The sequence below is a fragment of the Idiotropiscis lumnitzeri genome, chromosome 11 (assembly GCF_059441095.1).
Source record: "Idiotropiscis lumnitzeri isolate Australia: NSW breed Sydney's pygmy pipehorse chromosome 11, RoL_Ilum_1.0, whole genome shotgun sequence".
In the NCBI taxonomy this organism is placed as follows: domain Eukaryota; kingdom Metazoa; phylum Chordata; class Actinopteri; order Syngnathiformes; family Syngnathidae; genus Idiotropiscis; species Idiotropiscis lumnitzeri.
Genome location: NC_142401.1, coordinates 8,429,968 through 8,451,324, shown reverse-complemented (window position 1 = coordinate 8,451,324; position 21,357 = coordinate 8,429,968). Strand labels below are relative to the sequence as shown.

At 43.4% G+C, this 21,357-nt stretch overlaps 2 protein-coding genes and 1 long non-coding RNA gene across 4 annotated transcripts in view; 2 read left to right on the top strand and 1 right to left on the bottom strand.

The window, feature by feature from the left end:
- Window positions 1–21,357, bottom strand: part of LOC148327219 (low-density lipoprotein receptor-related protein 1-like) — a 95,724-nt gene that overhangs the window by 25,330 nt on the left and 49,037 nt on the right. For both annotated transcript variants that reach the window (XM_088308534.1, XM_088308535.1), the window contains exons 13-41: window positions 20,181–20,403; window positions 19,536–19,725; window positions 19,328–19,453; window positions 18,387–18,527; window positions 18,078–18,203; window positions 17,881–17,997; window positions 17,114–17,194; window positions 16,053–16,220; window positions 14,322–14,504; window positions 14,054–14,251; window positions 13,129–13,374; window positions 12,328–12,525; window positions 11,434–11,638; window positions 11,200–11,364; window positions 10,866–11,110; window positions 10,238–10,369; window positions 9,300–9,527; window positions 8,167–8,341; window positions 7,226–7,320; window positions 6,482–6,631; window positions 6,226–6,366; window positions 5,728–5,853; window positions 5,510–5,641; window positions 5,277–5,411; window positions 4,481–4,610; window positions 4,280–4,406; window positions 4,044–4,195; window positions 3,819–3,943; window positions 2,814–3,188 (exon numbers count right to left, since the gene is read on the bottom strand). In XM_088308534.1, the coding sequence (XP_088164660.1) occupies window positions 2,814–3,188; window positions 3,819–3,943; window positions 4,044–4,195; window positions 4,280–4,406; window positions 4,481–4,610; window positions 5,277–5,411; window positions 5,510–5,641; window positions 5,728–5,853; window positions 6,226–6,366; window positions 6,482–6,631; window positions 7,226–7,320; window positions 8,167–8,341; window positions 9,300–9,527; window positions 10,238–10,369; window positions 10,866–11,110; window positions 11,200–11,364; window positions 11,434–11,638; window positions 12,328–12,525; window positions 13,129–13,374; window positions 14,054–14,251; window positions 14,322–14,504; window positions 16,053–16,220; window positions 17,114–17,194; window positions 17,881–17,997; window positions 18,078–18,203; window positions 18,387–18,527; window positions 19,328–19,453; window positions 19,536–19,725; window positions 20,181–20,403 (4,835 nt within the window). The remainder of the gene's footprint in view (window positions 1–2,813; window positions 3,189–3,818; window positions 3,944–4,043; window positions 4,196–4,279; window positions 4,407–4,480; window positions 4,611–5,276; window positions 5,412–5,509; window positions 5,642–5,727; window positions 5,854–6,225; window positions 6,367–6,481; window positions 6,632–7,225; window positions 7,321–8,166; window positions 8,342–9,299; window positions 9,528–10,237; window positions 10,370–10,865; window positions 11,111–11,199; window positions 11,365–11,433; window positions 11,639–12,327; window positions 12,526–13,128; window positions 13,375–14,053; window positions 14,252–14,321; window positions 14,505–16,052; window positions 16,221–17,113; window positions 17,195–17,880; window positions 17,998–18,077; window positions 18,204–18,386; window positions 18,528–19,327; window positions 19,454–19,535; window positions 19,726–20,180; window positions 20,404–21,357) is intronic.
- On the top strand, window positions 568–5,135 carry LOC148327220 (uncharacterized). The gene is made up of 2 exons (XR_015845774.1): window positions 568–830; window positions 4,491–5,135. It is a non-coding gene; the product is annotated as an uncharacterized LOC148327220 (long non-coding RNA).
- LOC148327221 (galanin receptor type 2-like) lies at window positions 861–3,439 on the top strand. Its single transcript, XM_088308538.1, has one exon. The coding sequence runs from the start codon at window positions 948–950 to the stop codon at window positions 1,974–1,976; it is 1,029 nt and encodes a 342-aa protein (XP_088164664.1). The 5' UTR covers window positions 861–947; the 3' UTR covers window positions 1,977–3,439.

Here is a 21,357-nt window from a genome sequence, read left to right as displayed (position 1 = left end):
CCAAGTGGAGGATTTTTAGAACAGATCAATAGGCCTGCTGTTTTCACTCTTAAAATTATTGCTACCTACCTCCCCACATTGACCCACACAAACACAATTTTTAGGTCATCTGGAGAAAATAGTTCAGAACTATTCGGTCTGCAATGTTACGCGACGCAAACGCGATTGCAGGTTAGTGTTTGTTATCAGTAGTCAATTATTAGCCAGGTTTCTGTTAGCGGGCAATATTTGACATCTTTTTTTTTTTTTTTTCAGCAAAATAAAGCTGATAAATAAATAAATAATTAAATCTGCCTCTGATGATTTCACTCCACTTTAGTGCCTTTCATTATTCGATTTATGCATAGCTGAGTTTCAATTCAATTTGCTCACTTCATATCATCTCGTTTCAATATGTGTACAAAAATCCTGAGCAATGTTTAGGAATAGACCCACAAGAGAAGACCCTGGGAAAAAAAAAAAAAAAAACTCTAGGGCCTCAGTGGGACCACCCACAGTGAGCGGGCCAGCCAATCGCCATCCTGCTCGCTGATAATCAGTCCAGAGTTCACCTGCCGATAGCTCGCCTTCATGCCGCCGTGCTGTAAAGCTATTCAACCTTTCTTTTCTTCCTCCGCCACCAGCCAAGTCTTCAAGTGGACAACTAAGGCGAGATTGTGGCTTGTTGCGTACCAGCCCGGCTAAGATATCTTGACGTGATGAGAAAAAACACAAAGACTTTACCAGGATTCCGAAAGGATTGATCGTGCTCAGTGAAACGACGAGGATGAATTTACTTCTCTGGATGTGTGGATTGAATTTAACAACAACAACAAGCTCCCTCCCCTGTGGTATGTTTCTTCAATGACGGTTAAAGAAATGGTTGCAAATTGTTATTCTTTTCTTGCTTAAACTGCCGTTCATCCACAATGTGAGCAATCATTTCCACTCGTCTTATCTGCGGTTTTATGAGCACCTTGAGCATGATCGCAGTGACAAGCATGCTGCTGTGGAATTTTGCTGCGGTTGAGGAATTACAAGGGAACAGCAGTCATAGTGAGGCCGGCAATGTGGAACAGATCCTTGTGCCTATATTTGATGCCGCGATCCTGGTTTTGGGTGTTGGGGGGCACACCACGGTGATGGTGATCCTCTGCCGGAGGAGCAGGCGACGGGCGGCTCGGTCAGGAACAGGTACGGACATCCTCCTGCTGGCCCTGAGCTTTGCAGATCTCCTTCTCCTCGCCACGCTTCCCTTCCACACCGCCGCCATCGCCATGCAGCGGTGGCCTTTCGGCGACTTCCTGTGTCGTCTGGCGGGCTTCTTGGGATCGGCCTGCACGTCGGCCAGCGCTTTCACGCTGTCCATCCTCGCGGTGTCGCGCTACATGACGGTAGTGCACCCGGCCAGAACGTATCGTCTCCTCTCTCCGCGCCACGTCGCCATGACGACCGCGCTTCTTTGGCTCCCGGCTTGCTGTCTGGCGGCGCCCCAGCTGGTGTTTCGTTTTGTGGCAAGCCCTCCCAAGAACCCCGACGCCCTCGCTTGCTTCGCGTTCCTGCACCACCGAGATCAGCTCATCTATGGATTGGTCCACTTCCTGGTGGCGTTTTTGCTTCCGCTGGTCACCATCGCCATCGCGTACGGTAATATCTACCTGTTCCTGTGGAGGACTCGGAATGCTGTTCAGGCTCCACAAGTAGAACGCTACCAGAGCAAGGTAACCCAGACATCAGCGATACTGGTGTTGGCGTTTACGCTGTGCTGGCTGCCTTCCTATGGCCTGACACTGGCCTTGCTATCTGACAAAAGCTCAGGGGCCACCGGCACCTCACCGCGTTACGGCGCCTTCAGCGTGTTCGCCCGACTCATGGCCATCGCGTCGACAGTGTTAAACCCCATCCTCTACGTGCTCATCTCCCAAAGGTTCCGACAGGATCTGCTGAAGCTTTTTAAACGGGAAGGGCAGCGAGCCAGCGGGGGCGGGCCTGCCTGATTGACAGTAATTACGCAGCGGCTGCACAAACACGGGGGCTGATCCACCCTACTGGGAATTACATTTAATCATTTGAAAGACTACTTTCAAGAATGGGCACTCCTGAGTGTTACACAATAAGTTGTAAAGAATCTTGGTGCTTTATGGGACAACACGCAACCTTGATTTTGTCATCATTGAAGAATGTTGAGATTATGTCAAAAGAGAAAAAAAAATCTGTCTGTATTGTTATTTTTTTTTTTAAACCTATACTTGTTCCAACTTTCCAAGTTTTACAAAGATAACAGTGCTCAGTCCTAACCCTGTAGGTGCGGTTTTTTGTTTTCAGTAAAATATTGGTTTTGATGTCACTATTTCATAAGTCTGTAGCTTGAAAATGTTTAGAGACTGTAAAATATTGCGCTTACTCTTGCCGACTATGAAGGCATTTAAGTTAAATTAAAGCAGACATAGTCCCATCTTTGAGGCAGAATTATTTTAAAACAGCATGTTTTTGAAATTTGCATAATTTCAGCCTTAAGAGCCGGCACAAAGCAGGAGCTAAAAATGTTGAAAAAATTTTTTTTAAAGTGACGACGTGACACAAGGGCCGCTATTGCGCCATCAGAAATCCGTGTAGCCCCAGTTAAGCCCCTCCAGACTTTTATTTGATATTCAAAAATCTATTTAGAATTTATTATCTCAGCCCCCCATGGATCGGGCAAGCCCCCCTTTTGAGAAAGTAAAATAGAGCCATGCATAACGTACATCAATAGTGAAACAGAAATAAGTTGCGAAAAATAAAATCAGACGCAAACTGATTGTTTAACGACACAGACAGGAAGTGGCAGTACTCACTCTCGACTACAGTCTTGCGGTCAGATCCATCATCGCTGATCTGCTGGATGTTCCCAAAGTGGATGTCACTGAAGAAGACCCTGTTTGCTCCCTTGCCACCTCCTCCTCTGTAATCGAAAGTCAGCGCTATGACGTTCTTCATGTGCTCCGGGTCCTCAAACGGTTTTATAGGCGCGTTCAGGTTGTTTTCATCCGACAGGTGGACGCTCTTCAGTATGGTTCGTTCCGAGTAGAGCAGGTAGCCGTCGTAGTCGCGGCAGCTGCGGCCGTCTTCGGCCAGCATGCCGTGAGCACAGGCGCATGTGCGCTGACCATTGCCGCTGTACAGACAAAGCTGCTGGCAACCGCCGTTCTTGACTTTGCACACGTTTGTTCCTGCACAGACATAGTCATTTGTCAGAAATATTTTTTTTTTCATTGCCTTCTTGCAGTTTTTGTCATCGATATATTAACTACACTGCTGGTTACCAATACAGCCTCATGACTGTCATTATAAATTGATCATAAATTTGCCTCTCTAAAGATATTGCTCGGTTTTCATTTCAGCTGTCAAAGTGGGATTAATTTGACAATATTTTCATAATATTATGGATGTAAAATAGAGATTAAACGAGGAAAAAAATTGACCTCCTTGAGAGTCTTATTGTCTTTGTAAAGGCATATTTTGGATTTATGACCAAAGTATCTCAAGTCATGGCTGGTGACTGCACACACACATATTCGGGTGCATATCAATTTGAATATTGTAGAAATGAGAATTAAATATTAGACAATTGATTAAACACATTTAATTTAATCAGTTATTACTGCCTTATTTATATATTAAATAATTTTTGGAGGTTTAATGTAATATTGACAATTCATGAGAAAGTGATTTGCATGTTTTTGCCGGGACAGTCATCAGAATAGTAGTGACTCATAATTATTATATCAAATGATTGGACTAATTCAATTGTCCATGATTGATTTATCATTTGCATGTATAAAAAATGGCCTGTTATTCACCTTGCTGCCTGGCCCGGTTGAAGACCTTAATATCTTTGAGCTGCACCCCGATCCCGGTCCTCAGAGATACAGAGTCTGTGGCATTGTCTTTACTGCCTCTCTTTATGGAGCCATTCGCATGAGTTCTGCTTGACAACAGGCAAAGAGCAATAAACGAAACGGACTGTGACTCTTAATAAACCATAATTAAATGAGGAAAAAAAAAAAAAAAGGACCGCGTCTCACCGGTCACTCCAGTAGATGTAGCTCTCAAACACGGACACAGAGAACATGTCCATGTTGTTGTTGGCCAGCACCACTTCCCTGTTCTCTCCAGTCTCCAGATTGATGCGCTCAATTTTGTCCGTTCTGGCGTCACACCAGTACAGCATACTCTCCTGTGGGCACGCAAAGAAAAACAAAGCAAATGTTTTTCAAAGCAAGCACTCTTATCAATGTAATGCGCAAGAAAGTTAGCGTACCTCATAGTCAATGGAGATACCGTTAGGCCAGCTAATGCTGACGTTTACCAGAACAGCTCTTTGCGTGCCGTCCAGTCGGGAGCGCTCAATACGAGGGTACTGGCCCCACTCTGTCCAGAACAAGTATCTGCACGCACAAAAGCACACAGATGAGTCGTCTTATAATCAATCATGAGAGCAATAACGACGCAGACTTCTCACCCTTTCTCAGGGTGAACAGTGATGGCGCGGGGCTTGTCCAAGCCCTGGGAGATAACAACATAGCGGAAGGAGCCATTCAGCCGGGCAACCTCAATCACGTCAAAGCCTTGGTCTGTCCAGTAGATGTTTCCTGGAAGGAACCAAGAGGGAAAATAAGTTTATTCGACACATTTCTCAGGGTGTGGATTGCTGCATTGCATTTGTTGGATATTTTATTTCTACGTTGAGCCCAATACTTTATGTCACATCATTTTCAATTTGAACACGGTGATCTGTGCATACCATCAGAAAATCAACAGTTACAATTAAATTGAAGGTAAAATTCTAATTAAATGATTACTCTGAGAAGTTGCTATGGAGATTTCAATAATCTTCCTCCAGTGTTTTATATTTTTAAATGAACTATTACATTATTCAAACTAACATTGTATACACCAAAGCATGTTAAATTTTGCCCACTCTACAGGCATTGCAGCCTGGTCAGATTCCCCTAACTGCGGCCCCTTCTCAAGGTTTCTCATTTTTCCCCAGATGTTTTTTTTTTGTTTTTTTGTAAAAGGGCTATAGAAATAAATTTCACTTGACTTGACCTGACTTAAAATTTGATTCAGATTGAATACTTGGACACGGTTCTAAATAAATTATTTTAAATGATTGAATGTTAAGACTTGTCTACTACATTCCATTGTATAAATCTTGTTCTTTGGAGTGTAGTTACAGTGTTTTTTTTCTTTTTTATAATCAATGTGTAAGCCATACCTTGAATGCAACATTTTTGTAGAATTAGTTGCCTCACCTGCTATCCAGTCAACAGCGATCCCCTCCACCCTGCCAATGCCATTAGTAACTACATCTTCTCTCCATGTTTGATCTCGTTTGGCTCTGCTAATTGTGCTCAAGCCCATGTCCACCCAGTAGATAGTGTCGTTGTCTGAGGAAGAACGCAAAATAGATGAACACAAACTGCACATTATTTCTGTCCACAATGCTTTTTAATGCGGGTTTATATTTTCTTTGTTATAAGATTACCAGCATGGAAATCAATGCCCACAGCGAGGGAGGTGCCTGACACTGGCACCAGGGCATCAGACTTGTCCAACGGGTCCAAGGGAATACCACGGATCCCCTCATGCACAGAGTATAGGAGGAAAGAGCCAACACCTACAGCAAATGCACACCCTTTAACAAGTGCTCGATCCCATTAACACGCTCTTTCAAAGCGGATAATACAGTGTAATGTGCCGCACCCTCGCAAGACTGCTGGCCACTGCGCAGGCTGTATCCTGCAGTGCACATGCAGGCTCTGGTGGTCGGGGACGTGGGGAGACACAGCTGGGAGCAGTCACCATTGTTATTGCTGCAAAGATTGGTGCCTAGGAACAAAAAAGCAAGAGTGCAAAGGCTTGAAAACAGAGGAAAGTGAAGATCTAAACAGATGTGATAAACAAGCGAGATGCTGGCAAGAGAAGCAGACCTTAAAATGTGTATCTTTTATTTCAACCGAAACACACTCCCAAATATGGAAAAAGAAATTCTTGACACATCATTGGGTTCATAAGGTAATAAGAAAAAGCTGACTTTGCAATGATGTGGATTTTTAAAAGTGAAATTAATTTAGCAATATTGTGCTTATTGTCGGTGGAGATTATGTTTCCTGACACTTTACATTTTTTTATACAGTGCTTGCTTATCAGATTTAATTAGTTGTGTTGCTGTTTTGGCCTGACAGTAGCGGGCCTACGCACCTTTCTGTACAGTTTCATTGTATATTTTCATGTGCATCATCGGGGACGTGCTGTTCCTCAGGATTTTCCAGTTGCCGCCGTCCTCCTTGTCACACGTTCCGATCTGGTCAGTTCCCTGGTCGGCCCACCATAATTTATCACCTGCGGGATGACACACACCATAACGACCGATAAGAACCAAACTTTACACAGTCATTGGCATATCAAAATGAGACGGAAATGAAATATATTTGCAAAGGGAAGAAATTAGACTTGCCCATGATGGCCAAAGCAGTGGCCTTGGTCAGCTTGCCCTTGACTCCTTCCAGTATTTCAAGTCCGGAACCATCCAGGTTGCAGCGGTTGATGGTGCTGCTTCCTGAGCTGATCCAGTAAAGCTGCTCGGTGTCAAAGTCAATAGAGAGACCTGCACAACAAAATAAAAGAGTTATGGGGTTTAGTTTGTATTTAATTGAACGTGTATTTCCCCGTGAGGAAAAGATTATGAGCCTAAGATCTTAAATAGCAGGAGTTCAATTGCGTGTTCACGCTAAAATAGTGCATGTGGTGCTGGTGGCTGAGTTGCACGTGATCTACGAAGACTGAGATCTTTTGGCCGAGATTTGAAATAGCAGACGTTAAATTGCGCGTTCACTCATGTCAAACATCGCGTTTAAAATTTGGGGCAGCACAGACGAAAAGTTGCCTTGGGAGAGGCCAGCACTAATTGTCACCGTGCGCTAAGATAACACAGACACAAGAAAATGCAGGGGTTTTGTTAAGAGCGATGTGGCATGACTCCTTCTTGTGACTGACTCCAAGTCAACTTTTAATTATTCAGATTTTTTTCCCCTCAACAAATGAGTATTCTGTTCCCACTTGTGGAACTAAAGCAACTAAAGAGCATCGGCAACGGTGTCGTGCTTTAAACACGAACGAGGGCGTTACAGTTTATAGTCCTGGCCCCAAGGTGTCTTTGAACAGAACCCTGAGGAACACCTGAATAAACATTCTCGCTCACCAACTGGGCCTTTCTGGTTGGTGAATAGAACACTTTGGTTGCTGCCATCTGTGTTGGCAATGCTGATGTTGTCCCCATCTGTCCAGTAGAGCTTCCTGAGGAAGGCAAACAGAAAAAAAAATAAATAAATCGATAAAGCGACAGTAGCTATAATGCTCCTGAAAGTGTGGCGGCTAGGGCGGAAATGCATCTTTGGCTCCAAAACATATAAAGTGTCCGTGTTGCTGCTTGTGTAGAATGTTCAATCTCTTATTTATTTATTTTTTGTATTGTTAAAATGCCTTCAGTTCAAATTACAACAGAATGCAGCAGACTTTTTGTCCCACCCTCTGACACTCTTCGCCTCTTACACACCCCCCTCTGATGCATTCAGTGCGTTAGTGTCAGAAAGAGGACAAATGCATCGAGCAGCATCTGGTCCTCATTTTCGCCCACGCCAACAATGATCACGTCGGAAACATTCCTCTATTCAAGTGTGCTTTTAAAGACAAAACTCTGAAAGACAGGGGGAAAAAAAAAAAGAAGGCCACAACATTTGCTACAGAAAGTCTACTTTCTAATCCGTCTCAAAAAAAAAAAGAAAAATTCCAGCAGGACAAAACCAGATTGTATATAAATACAGATGGTCCGTCTCGGCTGTGCTGGTTAGAAGAGAGGCCAGCCAGGTTTGGTTTGGGGAGCTCAGCGGGGGATTAAGTTTCAAGACACTTGGGAAAACAGACATTTGCTAAACAAGGAGGAGACGAAGGATGGAGGACAAACAAGGAAACAAAAATAGGGACGGACAGACTGTAAATAATTCAGGGACCAGTGGAGTGTAAACATCTCGAAAACCGGAGCTAGACGAGAGGGAAGGACATTTAGCAGGTTAAAGGTGATCTCTGTGAGGTTTCAAAAAGCTCGACTTTGACAAAGTGTGACAGCTCCAAAGTGTGACTCACCCCAAAATGGGATGCAGCACCAGGCAGTGAGGTTTGTCCAATCCCTGGATCACGGCATTTTTGAATGAGCCATCCAGTCTGGCAACATTTATCTGTTTCTTATTGGCATCATAACTGGTCCAGAAGAGATTCCTGGACACCCAGTCGACCGCAAGGCCATGAGCGTTGGGCAGATCTAAAGATGGATAATCACACAGTAGACAACATTTTGAAATGACATTATTTTTATGCATACAATAAACACTTCTACATTTTTCTAGAAGTTTTTTTATTTATTTATTTTTTTTATTGTATTGTGCAGTATTTTCTCAATTGCATGTCTCCAGTGAAGTCAACATCGATAGCTAATTAAATACAGCCGGTCACCACGAGTTATGTAACTATTCAAATCCAAAACAAGTGGTTAAGATAGAAGGAGGATTACAGCAGCTCCTTTCAAGCGTTGTCATTTTGCTTTTGTGCATTTGACAGTTTGTCGCAATAAATAAACGGCCGAAAGTGCATCAGCAACTGAGGTTCTCCCACATGCGAGAGCATTAAAGCACTTGAAGTTGTTTTCACATCACTTGAGTGGCATCGTACCTAAATCTCGGAACTTTAACTTTGGTTGGCAATGCAAAGCAAAATATCAAAAAATAAAATAAATAAATTCAGGGAATTTGTAATTCAGAATACCATTGCACTCACTTGTTTATGTCATCTGAGATTTCAACATGGTGCATTTACTATTTAATATGATGAATCCAGCTTCCTGTTGTTTTACATCAGTGCTTCGCAAATTGTGGGGCGGGGCCCCATGGGGGCGGGGGCGCAGTGTGATGCTGAGTGGGGTGCATGTGAACCTGGCGAACCTGCTTTTTTCCGCCAAACTACAATAAAGTGTAATTGCACATCCACTCCAGTAGTTGGCAGTGGCGCTCTCATTGCCTATTGTGCGCAGCGATTATTAACTGTACAGTGTAGGTTTGTTTTGCAACAAAAATGCTATTATTTATAGTTGCGGCGAAGAGTGGTGGGTGGGTGCAAATTGTTTTCTTCTTGCTGGGGGGGGGGGGGGGCGTCACAGAAAATAATTGAGAAGCACTGGTTTATATGATAGCAATATCTGATGACATACTGTGCATGAGTCATACCAGCAGAGATCACAGTTTCAACTCCGGTGCCGTTAATGAAAGCTCTCTTGATGGTCTGAGTGCGGACGTCGGACCAGTAGATGCGATGCTCCATGGCGTCGTAGTCCACCACGGTTACATTGTCGATGTCGGGCACGGTGAAGGAGATGATGTAGTTGTAATAGGGGTTATCGATGTCCACTCCTCGGATCTCAATTTGCCGCGCGTACAGCAGGAACTGACGATACTCTGAGGGAGGAGCAGGCAATGAGATGTTTTCTTTGTTTGCGCCTCCAGAGACTTACGTAAACATTGACGAGATCATTACAGCCACTTGAATAAACAGTTCATGTTCCTGCAGCTTTTGCATCAATTACGTCTGGCCGGCGAACTCCATTGCACAGTTGCGAGCATGCGAGTGAATTCGATGAGAAGCTATTATCACTTAACTGGGGCGGGAGCCGACAAATGATAGACGGGAAAAGAAGAACTGTGAAAGAGAGAAGGAGGGGAATAATAACAGTGTCAAGCTGGATCAGCCCAGCCAGGCGAGGTGCGGGGTGCAGAGGATGCCTGCATCAGACAAGAACGAGCCTCTCCATTCCATTACCCCTGAAGAGAATAGCAAACCCTGCCCTGAATACTAATCTCACACGCCGACTAGATACACAGTCACTTCAATGGACACCAAAGCCGTCATAATAATGGCACCTCAAAGTCGGGGGGGGGGGAACAAAAAAAAAACCTCTTGTTTAATGCCGTCCTCCCTCAGTCTCCCACACGCTCATATATACATAAACAAAAATAAACTATTCAGCAAGGACAGGGATTACATTCTGCTTTCAACATGCAAGCGAGAGGGAATTACTTGCAAGCTTAGAGAGAGTGAGTTGAGAATTCGTCTTCAGATGAAGCTACAGTGCATATATGTGTGTGTGTCTGTGTGTGTTCATGCTTACCATAACAAGTACGCTTGTCAGGCCCGAGCTTCATGAGGTGGGGGCAGCCACACGAGAATGTCTGATTGTAGTTGATGAGGCATAGATGAGTGCAGGGCTTCTGGCCATTTTTTTCTGCGCACGGGTTAGGTGCTGGCGAAAAACAACATTTTAAATGAAATCACAACTTTTGTCATTCGGGTATCAAAGGCTACAGTGTGTGCGGTACATAGCGTTTAATTAAATCATTAGTGCGCCATTGAGGTTATTTGTCAATGACACAAAGGAGCAAGACTGAAGTCTCCACTCGGAGAGCGACTGGATCATAGATGGGGAAATTGTAATTTTGCGATCACGGCGCCATATGGCTTTCGGGATTCATTCTTCATCAAATGGACATCGGCTGGTTCTAGCACTGCACACAGGCAGCAAAAGTCCAATAGCTCTGATATTCTCTGCTCAATAAAATACCACGGCCAAAAGGCCGCAATAGAGCAAATGGCCCAGCACAACGAGGGAGAAAAGGCTGTCGTCTGACTTTTCGTACTTCCAGTTAAAATTCACATTCATCGTCTTGAATTTTTCACCAACAAAAAGCCGGACGACAGCGAGCCGTAGTGAACTATACGTTGAGCGTTCTTCTCCTCACCTTCAGGCTGTCTGGACGGATGGTAGACCTGGAGGTCAAACGGTTGCGTGTTGGTTCTCTGGACGACGGTGACGTTGCTCCCAGTCCACTTATTGGCCTTGGCCAACGTGTTGGTCCTCCAGTCCGTCCAGTAAACTTCACCGCCGTACATGGTGACAGCAAAGGGATGGGACAGATACTCGTGGCCCCTCAGGACCTCAATTAGCCCAGAACCGTCATATTTGGCAGAATAAATGGCATCAGACCTACATTGAACAAAAGCATTTAATTGGATTTCCGATTAAATCCAAGGAATACTCGAGTATTTACACCCCAAAAGCCTGTGGTGCCTGACCTCGCGTCGATCCAGAGGATGCGTCGCTCCAGATAATCAACAGTGAGTCCGTTAGGCCATCCACCATTGCCAGTTTCCTTGTGGATAGTCTTTCTGCCTTCGCCACTCATGGATGCTGCTTCAATCCTTGGTAAACTGGCATCCCAGTCAGTCCAGAAGAGGATCCTGAGAAGAGTTGATGTTTAAGTAAATGTTTGTCAAAGTGTAGTGTGTGCATTGCAGTGCGGGTGTTACCCATCACGGGGATCCAGAGCAATAGCTCGAGGATGCTCCACCTCTCCGGCCAACAATGTCGTCCTCATGGTGCCATCCAGCTTGGCCACCTCGATTTGATCCAGGTTGCTTTCCACCCAGTAAATGTTTCCTGCTATCCAGTCCACTGCCAGACCCTCAGGGGTCGCCAGCCCATATTGGATAACCACGTCAAAGCTGGTTAAAGCTTCAAATGCACACACAAGAAAATGTTAATACAATTTTTTCCATACACGTCACTGTGGCGTGAAGCATTGAATGGACAATCTTAATTAAACATTTAATTAATTATGAGGTATGCCTCAAGAACTTGGTCCATGAAAAAGGAGTGCTATTTATTTTATAATTAATAACACGAGCAAATAATAGATAATATTGCTTCATGTTCCAATTCTGAAACCATTTGTACAATATTTTAACATTTATAGATCGTGGCATTCAGATTTCAATGTGCCTCAAAGCGATGATTTACTTCGCTTCAGGTTTTCCAAATTATGGAAATGTAATTCAACAAGTTTTATTTATTTAAATATATATTTATTTATTTATTTATCTATTTTTTAGTGAGTATGGTGCAACATTCACTGCCACGAAATTTCTGAAAATTGACATAAAAAAAAAAAAGAGTTTCCAGCAAAACAAAGAACCAAGAACAAAAACTGTATATATTGTTAAATATCGGCATTAGTTTATTTCTTGGTTTCCACCGGAGCCCCAAAACCTAGCAACTGGTCACAGAGACAACTAAGAATTTAAATCCTATGTTTTGCCATCAAGTATTCCTCTGCTTTTAGTTTCTACCAATACTATGTCAAGATATTTAATACACTTTATTGTATCAAATTCATGTTTGTTGCATGACAAGACAAATCTCACCCCCATTCTCAGACAGCTTCCCTCGATAGATCTTATCCTCCACAACGTCAGTCCAATAGAGGGCACTCTGGCTGAGATGGAAATCCAAGGCGATGGTGTTCCTCAGACCAGGCACCAACACGCTGAACTCTCCCTTATTGAGATCAATGCGGCGTATCTCATGGCGATTTGAGAAAATGATAAAGGGTTTAAAAGGATCTGCGGGAATGGAGGATAAAAGTCACAGGGCACACTTTTAAAGGACACAGTCGATCAGACGGTAAAGTGTTTAAGCCACAGCGGGGTCACTTTTCAGCGTGACATAAAAAAGCAGCTCCACACCTACAGTACATGCGACTCGGCCCCGTTGACGGAAAAGTGCTCAAATCCTGGCTGGTTGCAACGTAGAATAAATAAAACAGTGCATTTGTGTCTCGCAGGCCGTTAGACAAGCAACAAGATGAATGAAAGGTCTGGCAGTGAACCGCAGGATCATTCATCAGCAGAATTTGTTGGAAGAGGACACTCTTTAACTGGATAATCGAATTTAAAGCTGATTCAAAGCGTCGGAAAATAAAAGCCTCTTCACTCATCCTCGCTACTTAATAGGACTTGATATTTATTGTGTTTTACCCTCAGTCTCAAGTATGCTTGTTCAACTCCTTTTTTTTGTTAGCCTTTCAAGACTCTGTGCCAGGAAGAGAGCAACTTCTACATTTCTTCTATGTTTCCTGGGCAGCATTTATCAATGAAGTGTTCAAATAGTTCTATGGTGTCTTAACATTCCACGAATATTTACAGTCATATTTTTTTTTTCCTTACCAGTGCTCTTGCAGTTCTCCATATCGGGCTCCAGCTCCCATCCCTCATAGCAAGAACATTTCACACTGAACTTGTCCTGTTGGCAGCGCTGACTGCACTTGAGATGTTTGGCACAGAAGCTCTGAATGTGACAGGTCTTGTTGTCCGAATGCAGCTCCATGCCCAGCGGGCAAGAACAAATCACACCCTCACCAGGGGCCACGGTGCAATTATGGCTGCAGTGGCCGTTGTCCAGCGAACACAGGTCTAAAATGGAGTCAAGTCACATGTTAGAGCAAAAATAAATAAATAAATAATAATAATAGTAAAAAAAAAAACGATACAAAATTCGCACCACGCTACAAACCGCAGTTTTCTATGTTGAAAAAAAAACCCGTGTTTTTTACTGCATGTACAGAACGATTTTGTACTGTGAATGCACATAAAGGTACATAAAACAGATGGTTAAAACAGTGCCTTAGAATACGGCAACAACTTTGCTAATTAAAACAGAACAGACCCAAGAGGGGAAAAAAAAAAAGAAGATTTTTTTGGCATATTTTCTGAACTATAGAGCGCCCCCTACTGGTGAAAGAAAGATCCATAGAAAAGCTGCAGCATTGTATTAGCCGCATGGTCCAAAATCTTGGAAAAACATAGAGGCTTATAGTCTGGAAAATATGGTAAATCAGAGTTTATGACAATTTTGTTGAAAATTCAATAAAGATATATGACTTTGTTGTAGCCAACACAAAAAAATATGAATGTGAGCCTAATCAAATTGTGATCTGCGTTCTGCGATGGCAGCCAGCTATAAATCCAGTTCCATTGAGATACAATTAGTGTAAAGTTCTGTACTTCCTGGTGGTACAAAGATACTACATTTTACTTGTTGTTTTCATGTTTCCAGCACCAGAAACAAATTCTTCGTTCTATTGATGCTTACCACAGAGCTTCTCATCAGAGCCATCTGGGCAGTGTTCCGTGCCATCGCAAAGTTTTTCCGCAGGCAGGCAGATGGTGGAGTCGTTGGCGCACACGTGGTGAGACAGTTTACAAACCAGCGCTTCGCAGTTTTCTTCGTCCGAATTGTCCTCGCAGTCGCTGTCTCCGTCGCACATCCAGGCTTTGCTGATGCACCGGGCTACAAAAGAGATGACAGCGTCACTCACGGAGCAAATCATCCCCAAAGACTTCATCTCCAGATTCCTCACCAGAGTCCCTGCAGCCAAACTTGACTGCCGGGTCACACATGTGCGTGACGCCCTCGCAGTTCTTCTCGTCGCTCAGGTCCATGCAGTCTGTATCGCCGTCGCAGCGCCAACGCAGGGGAATGCAAAGGCCGTCCATACGACACTGGAACTCATCCGTGTGGCAGCCTCCAGGTGGACGAGTAGCTGTAGAAAAAAGGAGAGGACGCTTAAGCGGCGGTATTGCTCATCTCACGTTTATCTAATTCAGACCAACAGATGCAGCTCGGACAGGCTGTTTTTTTGTATCCCACACCAGACGGTCTTTGTTTAATCATTAAACACATTGGACAATGGCTTATTTTGTTTACGTCTCTCTGCATAATAAAAGTGATAAGGTCGGATGTTTATAATACAAATTTTCTTCAGATGGCAATTAGGTTGTCACTTGTGTGTGTTTTCCGTCTGGTACCGATCAGATCCAAGGATCTGTTACACCTCCTGTCTAGCATGTAAATATAAACTCTGGCTCGTATCAGGCTTAGCCAAGAGTCGGAGAAAAAACGGGGGCGCAGCCTCCCCCTCACAGCAACACCATCATTCCAATTCAAAACAAGCACTTGTGTTGTGTACAATAAATAGCAATTTCGTTTGCCGGTATTTGAACGCCAATGAAACGCATTCCATGTGCAGGATGTGACGTGCACCTGAGGCATAGGTGAAAATGGCAACGCTTATCAGGAAGAGTCCACTGGCATTCGAGGCTGCTTGCTGTGATGAATGCCGCTATGAAGTGCAGTCATCACCCAAGGCTACAGCTTTTAGTGTTATACATAAAAAAAAAAAAAAAGTGCCACTCGCTGCAGGCAGTAAAGACTCAATTTAGTCATCCCATGGAGAGGCTACTTTGTTCAGGGTCAGATACTACTTGAGCTATTAGTAAAAGTGATTGAGATTAGCTCGTTTTCTTGGTTTAATGAAAAAAACAAACAAAAAAACTATACTAGAAGCAGGACATAATGTTAAGATTTGACAAAACCACTTATAACAACACCTTATTGCAAAAAAAATAAATTAAATTAAATAATAAAATTAAATAAATAAAAAAAAAAAAAGTCTATTGAGAACCTCTGATATTGTGTTGGAATTAATGAGATGCAAGGTCAAAATAGAAAGTGATTGAATTAATGAATGTTGTTGGATGCATCACAAAATATGACAGCAATCCCCAAATACCTTGACCCACGAAAGGAAATCAAGTGTGCCGAGGCCATGTTTCTTGCAAAATAGATTTGTTATTTCCTTTCATTGATAAGAAATATTACAAACATTTATCTGACCAAATGGCTTCTCAATATAAACTGAAGAAACATTGCACGTTGGTGACTGCTAATTTCAAATTCAGTTTGGTGCAGATAATATGAGGTATGTTACAAGAGTTGGGACAATTTTCTATTTCTCAGTATATGGGTGACATAAGAATAATCTGATTGGACGTGATTTTACACTAGCAATAGCCGGGCTGAGAACTAATAACAGCTCATCTACCCCAAACAAGATTCACTTTTTGTTTTGATGACCGGGTAGTAATTAATCTGGAGCCGATAAGCCTTCACATAAAGAAATGATAAAGCCCTCATAAATTGGATCGCAATGAGTGGTAATTATGACAATTCAATTATGCATCTTTCTGGCCATCAATAGTCTACTCTACCTCCTCAAGGGTCTTGCGTCTAAGCAGTCTGAGATACTGACCCTGATTTGTGCAGTTTGCGTGGGTTTCGTCACTGTAGTCCCCGCAGTCGTTATCCCCGTCACAGGTCCAATAATCCGGGATGCATCGGCCGCTGTTGCACTTGAACTGAGCACTGGAGCACGAGTGACTGCAGCCCGCCTCGTCACTGTTGTCCCCACAGTCATTATCTGAAAGCAAAATTGTTACCCATAGGCAACTTTTCATAGGCGAGGGTTTTGAATATTTCAATCTATATAGTGTTCAGACGGCGTTTTTTTTTTGTTTGTTTGTTTTTACAAGAAACACACACATAATAAACAGATGGCGTAGAACAAAATATAAAAGATGAGCATTTTCACAATGACAGAAACTGCATAAATCAGACCATGCACCATGAGAGAATGTACTACTCAGCGTTGATACATTGAGCTTGGCAGCAGAGCACGATAAGCAGTTTATAACCTACCCAAACCTGTCCTTTATAACGTTTATCTAACTTGATGGGCACGAGGGAATCGAAAATTAATTCTGTCGAGATGCTTCCTTTGATCATTTGACCTGTCATCCGAAAATATCCAATTAGATTTGCTCTATCTTTGCTTGACTCGATAATGCATTTGCAATTTCGCCCAATCTCATTTAGCTCTGAACCTTTGTGCAGCAGCAGCAGCGATATTGGCATCAGCGTGTGGCTACGTTTAAAAGCCGAGCAGTCTTTTAAGTGTTTGTTAGCCTGCCGGGCTAATCTACGAGCTGGGCAAGCGCTTTGGCTGCTGCGGAGCCTGTTGATCTATGCACTAACCGGCCACGTTCGGACAATGTAATTCATCAGAGCCGTCACCGCAATCCTTTTCTGAAAAGACAGAACCAATGGAAGACACCAGAATGGGCGTATAGGACGGGACGAGAACACCAACAGGTAGGAAAGAAAAAGAAAACAAATTTGCATTAAGTAAAAAATAAGGACGCAAGCCAGAATGAGATTGGTGCTCAAACAGGGACAGTACGTGAGTGAAAGCGAGCGAGAGCGAGAGCGAGAGAGCGAGAGAGAGAGCGCGTCAAATCCGGAAACGACACTCACCATTATCACAGCGCCAGTTAATGTTGATACAGCGTCCATTGTTGCAGGTAAATTGGGTGAGGGGGAAACAGGTGGGGTAGGCTGTGAACACAAAAAGTCACTCACTTTGTATACTGATGATTTATTTTTTTTTTTAAATAGAAATGACTGTGAGCAATTGTGGATTATGAATTAAGCAAAAAAAAATCTCAGGAGGCTAGCATTGCATCAAAGCATATTAAAATAGATTTATATATTTTTTTTTTTTTTAATTTTCACTTGCCTGTGAAAGTGTCACTTTGACGAATTTTCAGTCTGTGCAGTAATCGAGCCCTGTCTATAATATAGCTACTTTCACACAGAATCCCTGATGAACTGATCATCCATAGGCATAACAGAAGAACGAGAACATGTGGACAAAACTGAAAGAAAAAGCCACTATGGTCACTTAAATAACTTCCAACTGACAAAAGTAAGAAGACGCCTTTCATGAAAAGTAACTCAAGATTGCTCAACCTTTCGATTCGATCACTGCAACTTTCAGTAAAAACAAAAAAAAAAAATCATTAGCAATTAATTAATTTTCAAAAATATTGATACATCAAAAGCTATATCCTTAATACAAGGATATGGATGTTTTTTTCCGTGTCAGTAGCCCAAAATGACAACAGTCAAAATACATTTATATATTTTTCTTCACCAGTTGAACACTTTCCTCCGTGTGTCACAAAAGGTGCCAAAAAGCTCCCATTTGATCCCATTGATAAAAACGCAGTTATTGGACCCACCACAAGATGCAGGCTCGTCAGACCGATCGCCACAGTCGTCATCCAGGTCGCACGTCCAGGAGATGGGGATGCAGCGCCCGCTGGCACACGAGTACTGATTGGGCGGGCATGTGCGAGCTGAAAGGCAACACATGATCACAACAAGAACTGCGCAGAAGGTGAAGGCGATTCTGTCCGATTGCCATCCGGCCGACTACCCGAACAGGTGGTGTTGGATTCGTCTTCATCGTTGCCGCAGTCATTGTCGCCGTCACACAACCAGCGCAGGGGAATACAGCGGTTGTTCTGGCACTTAAATCTGTCGGTGGGGCAAGTGTGCTGGTCTGGGTAAGAGGAAAAAAAAATAGGTGAGAGGTGGGCTGGAGAGATATGCAAATGAGTTTTGTAGTTTGTTTGAAAGAGTTGACACAAAAAGACAGAAAGACGACATCAACATATTTTGGAGGTAATTTCACTCAGCACCAACATGACATGGGCTTGAGGTGCTTGCGTGTGTGCGAACTTACGACACAGCTCGGGAGCCTCGTCACTGTTGTCCAGGCAGTCGTTGTCGCCGTCGCACTTCCAGCGCTCCTGGATGCAGCGATTATTCTTACAGGCAAACTCTCCAGCTTGGCACTGAGGAGGCGGCACGTAAGATGGGTTGGCTGTGGATGACAAGAAGAGGCAAAATAGTAACAAAGGAAAAAACAAAGTCAAGAAGTAAGGTGATATATGTGGAGGCATACACAATGGGCAGTCTGTTGGCCAAAAAAAGAGACTTCCGACATTTTTGTGTGTTTTTGTCTATGTGTGGTTTTGCAATGTCAGTTTTGTGCATAGTGGTTGCACTTTGTTTTATTTTAATTGGATGAATGTTGTTTTGGTCGTTTTGTTGTTAAACTTTGTATTAAAAAAAAAAAAGTCTTCAAATTGGAACTCCGTGTTGTAACCACAATTTTACAAACACCTTCACAATCAAACGAGATCCAACATAACAGCTGCATTAAATCCTTGTTTACTGCGCCGTGATTTGAACAGTTAACTTAGACTATTAAAACTTCCGGTTTACGAGAGAGGCTGACAAATATGACGTGATGCAAACTACTGATTTTTACGAGAGGGGTGGCAAAAGGAGGAAGTCAATAAGTCCTGGAATAGATGTTGATAAACGTGCCAGATTGCTAATCAAGGTATTTATTTTCACTCTTGGCAGCAACGGAGTATACCAATGTATTGAGGCAATTAGTGCATGGACTCGGCTGGCGTCCAATATTAACGAACAATCATGCCAATTACAGAGCTGGAAAAGAACTATATTTGCCCGGTGATTCATGATTTTTGATCAGATCAGAAAGGCCGATGTTATTTGGTCTTGCCAGATGTCTGAGACATTCAAGTTACGTTTAGCAACGATACAACGCAGGTGCGTGCGCTGACAAAGGAATTGCACAAAGTTGCCCCTTGCCTTTGCAGCTCGTGTTGTCCGTGTGGTCGAGTATTTGATCCTCTGCGCAGGCACACTGCCTGCCGCCCGGTATGGCCAAGCAAAGGCTGGTGCAGCCTCCGTTGTGCACACGGCACGCATTAGAACCTGTAGATAAAAGAATGTGACGGGGCGTAAACACAAAGGCTCACTGAGACCCGAGACCAGAGGCACAACTAACACGGTCTACCTTGCTGTTGCTGAGCGTCGTACATGCGTATTTCAAAAATGGGCGGCCTTTCATTGCGCAGCAGGGTGGCAGTGCTGGTGGTGGTGTCCAACTTGTAAATGCTGCCACTGCGATACTCGTTCCAGAACAAAAAGTGTTTATAGTGACAGAGACCAAAGGCGTGGTTCAGCTCCTGGCCCTCGTACACCGTCTATCCATGTGAGAAAAACGCGGGAAGAAGATAAAATGTGACAGTAATGACCTTTCCGCTAACTTGTGCCTGTTTCCAGCTAATGATGCTAGAAATCTGCGCAGTTAACATTTTGGGGCCCATTACCTCAAAACCATTAAAACATTTGAAAATAAAAGGCTTCCTGATTGATTTGTAGCCAATTTATAAAAACAAATCAGACATCTGGATGTAGTTCACATTTTAAAATATTAAATCAGGTATGTGTTAACATTTAGACTCAATTCATCACACTAAACCATCAAGTTTATAGATTAAAGTTTTGAAAAAGAAACACCAAAATGAATGATAAACCAAACATGCCTCTAAAAATATATTCCACCGCTTTCCTCATAAAGTTACTAACAAAGAAATGACATCAATGCTAAAGCTAAGCTAAGCTAGGCTAAAGCACGTCAATAATGGCAAATTCTGACCTTGCGTTCTGAGGTGTTGAGGTAGACCATCTCGATGCGGTCGTAGTAGGCGTCCACCCAGTAAAGGATTCCCTGTGGGATGTCCAGGCTCAGGCCGTTGGGCCACAGCACCGTTTTGCTTGTGAGGAAAACGTTCCTGTTAGAGCCGTCCATCCAAGCGCGTTCAATTTTTCCTCGTTTGCTCTCCTTGGGATCCTCCTCCCAGTCGGTCCAGTACATCCACCTTTAGAAGACAGAGGGGAATGGGCACCAGTTTGTTGGCGTTGATGCAAACTATGACAGGAACACAAAATGACCTTTCTTGACCTTTTCCCGCAGTATGCGGAACAATCAAAATTCAAGCCCAATAAAAGCTTTCGCCGAGCTACGAGCGATTAATTGATAAAAAGGTCCATCTCAATACTTTTACTCATACAAAGCATTTCCTTCCCCCATCTTTCTTAATTTCCCTTCCTCCTGCAAATGTCTCTTCTTCCTGCCTTTTCTCCTGGCGGCTGATGGATTTCAGGCATTAGTGCAGGCTAGTGCCGATCCCTTGGGTAGCGCCGTCAACACACATCACGGCAGCAGAGCAGCAAACGCGCGTGTGCGTGCACGTGTGTCCGTCTACAGGTGTCTATCTGTTCACGCGCAAGTGCACGTGAGTAAATGTGTGTATTTTCCAGTACGTATTTCTCAAGAGAGAGCCCGGGAGGTCATGGTAATAAGATTGATCCATACACAAGCCGATTATGTTCTGTGTGACGGTGTGAGAGTCAGACGTGCCTGTGGGTGACTAAGCCATTGAAGAGAGATAGAATTGATAAAAGTTTAAACACCCCTGTCCAAAATATTTTGCGATATAAAAAATGAGACCAAGATCAATCATTTCAAAAGTTTTTTCCCCACCATTTATGTAACCTATAACCCACCCAGTGGTTCCCAATTGATTTGAGCCACGGACCGATTCATACAACGGCAGAACTTTTGCAGACTGATTTTGCCCGCATGGTGTGCAGAGCGGGCTTCGTACGTGCTATCGTTATTGATTACACAAGATTGTACGATTAATATTAGCGGAATGCGACTGAGACAATTAACAATTCTCTTGACATGGGTCAATTGCAAGTTTTTTTGTTTTTGTGCGGCACGGTCCGGAGTGGCCCGGGGACCGGTACTGGGCCGCGGCCCGGTGCTT

Excerpts from the sequence above, each read along its gene's own strand:
- LOC148327221 (XM_088308538.1), top strand. The coding sequence starts at position 948 with ATGAGCACCTTGAGCATGATCGCAGTGACAAGCATGCTGCTGTGGAAT.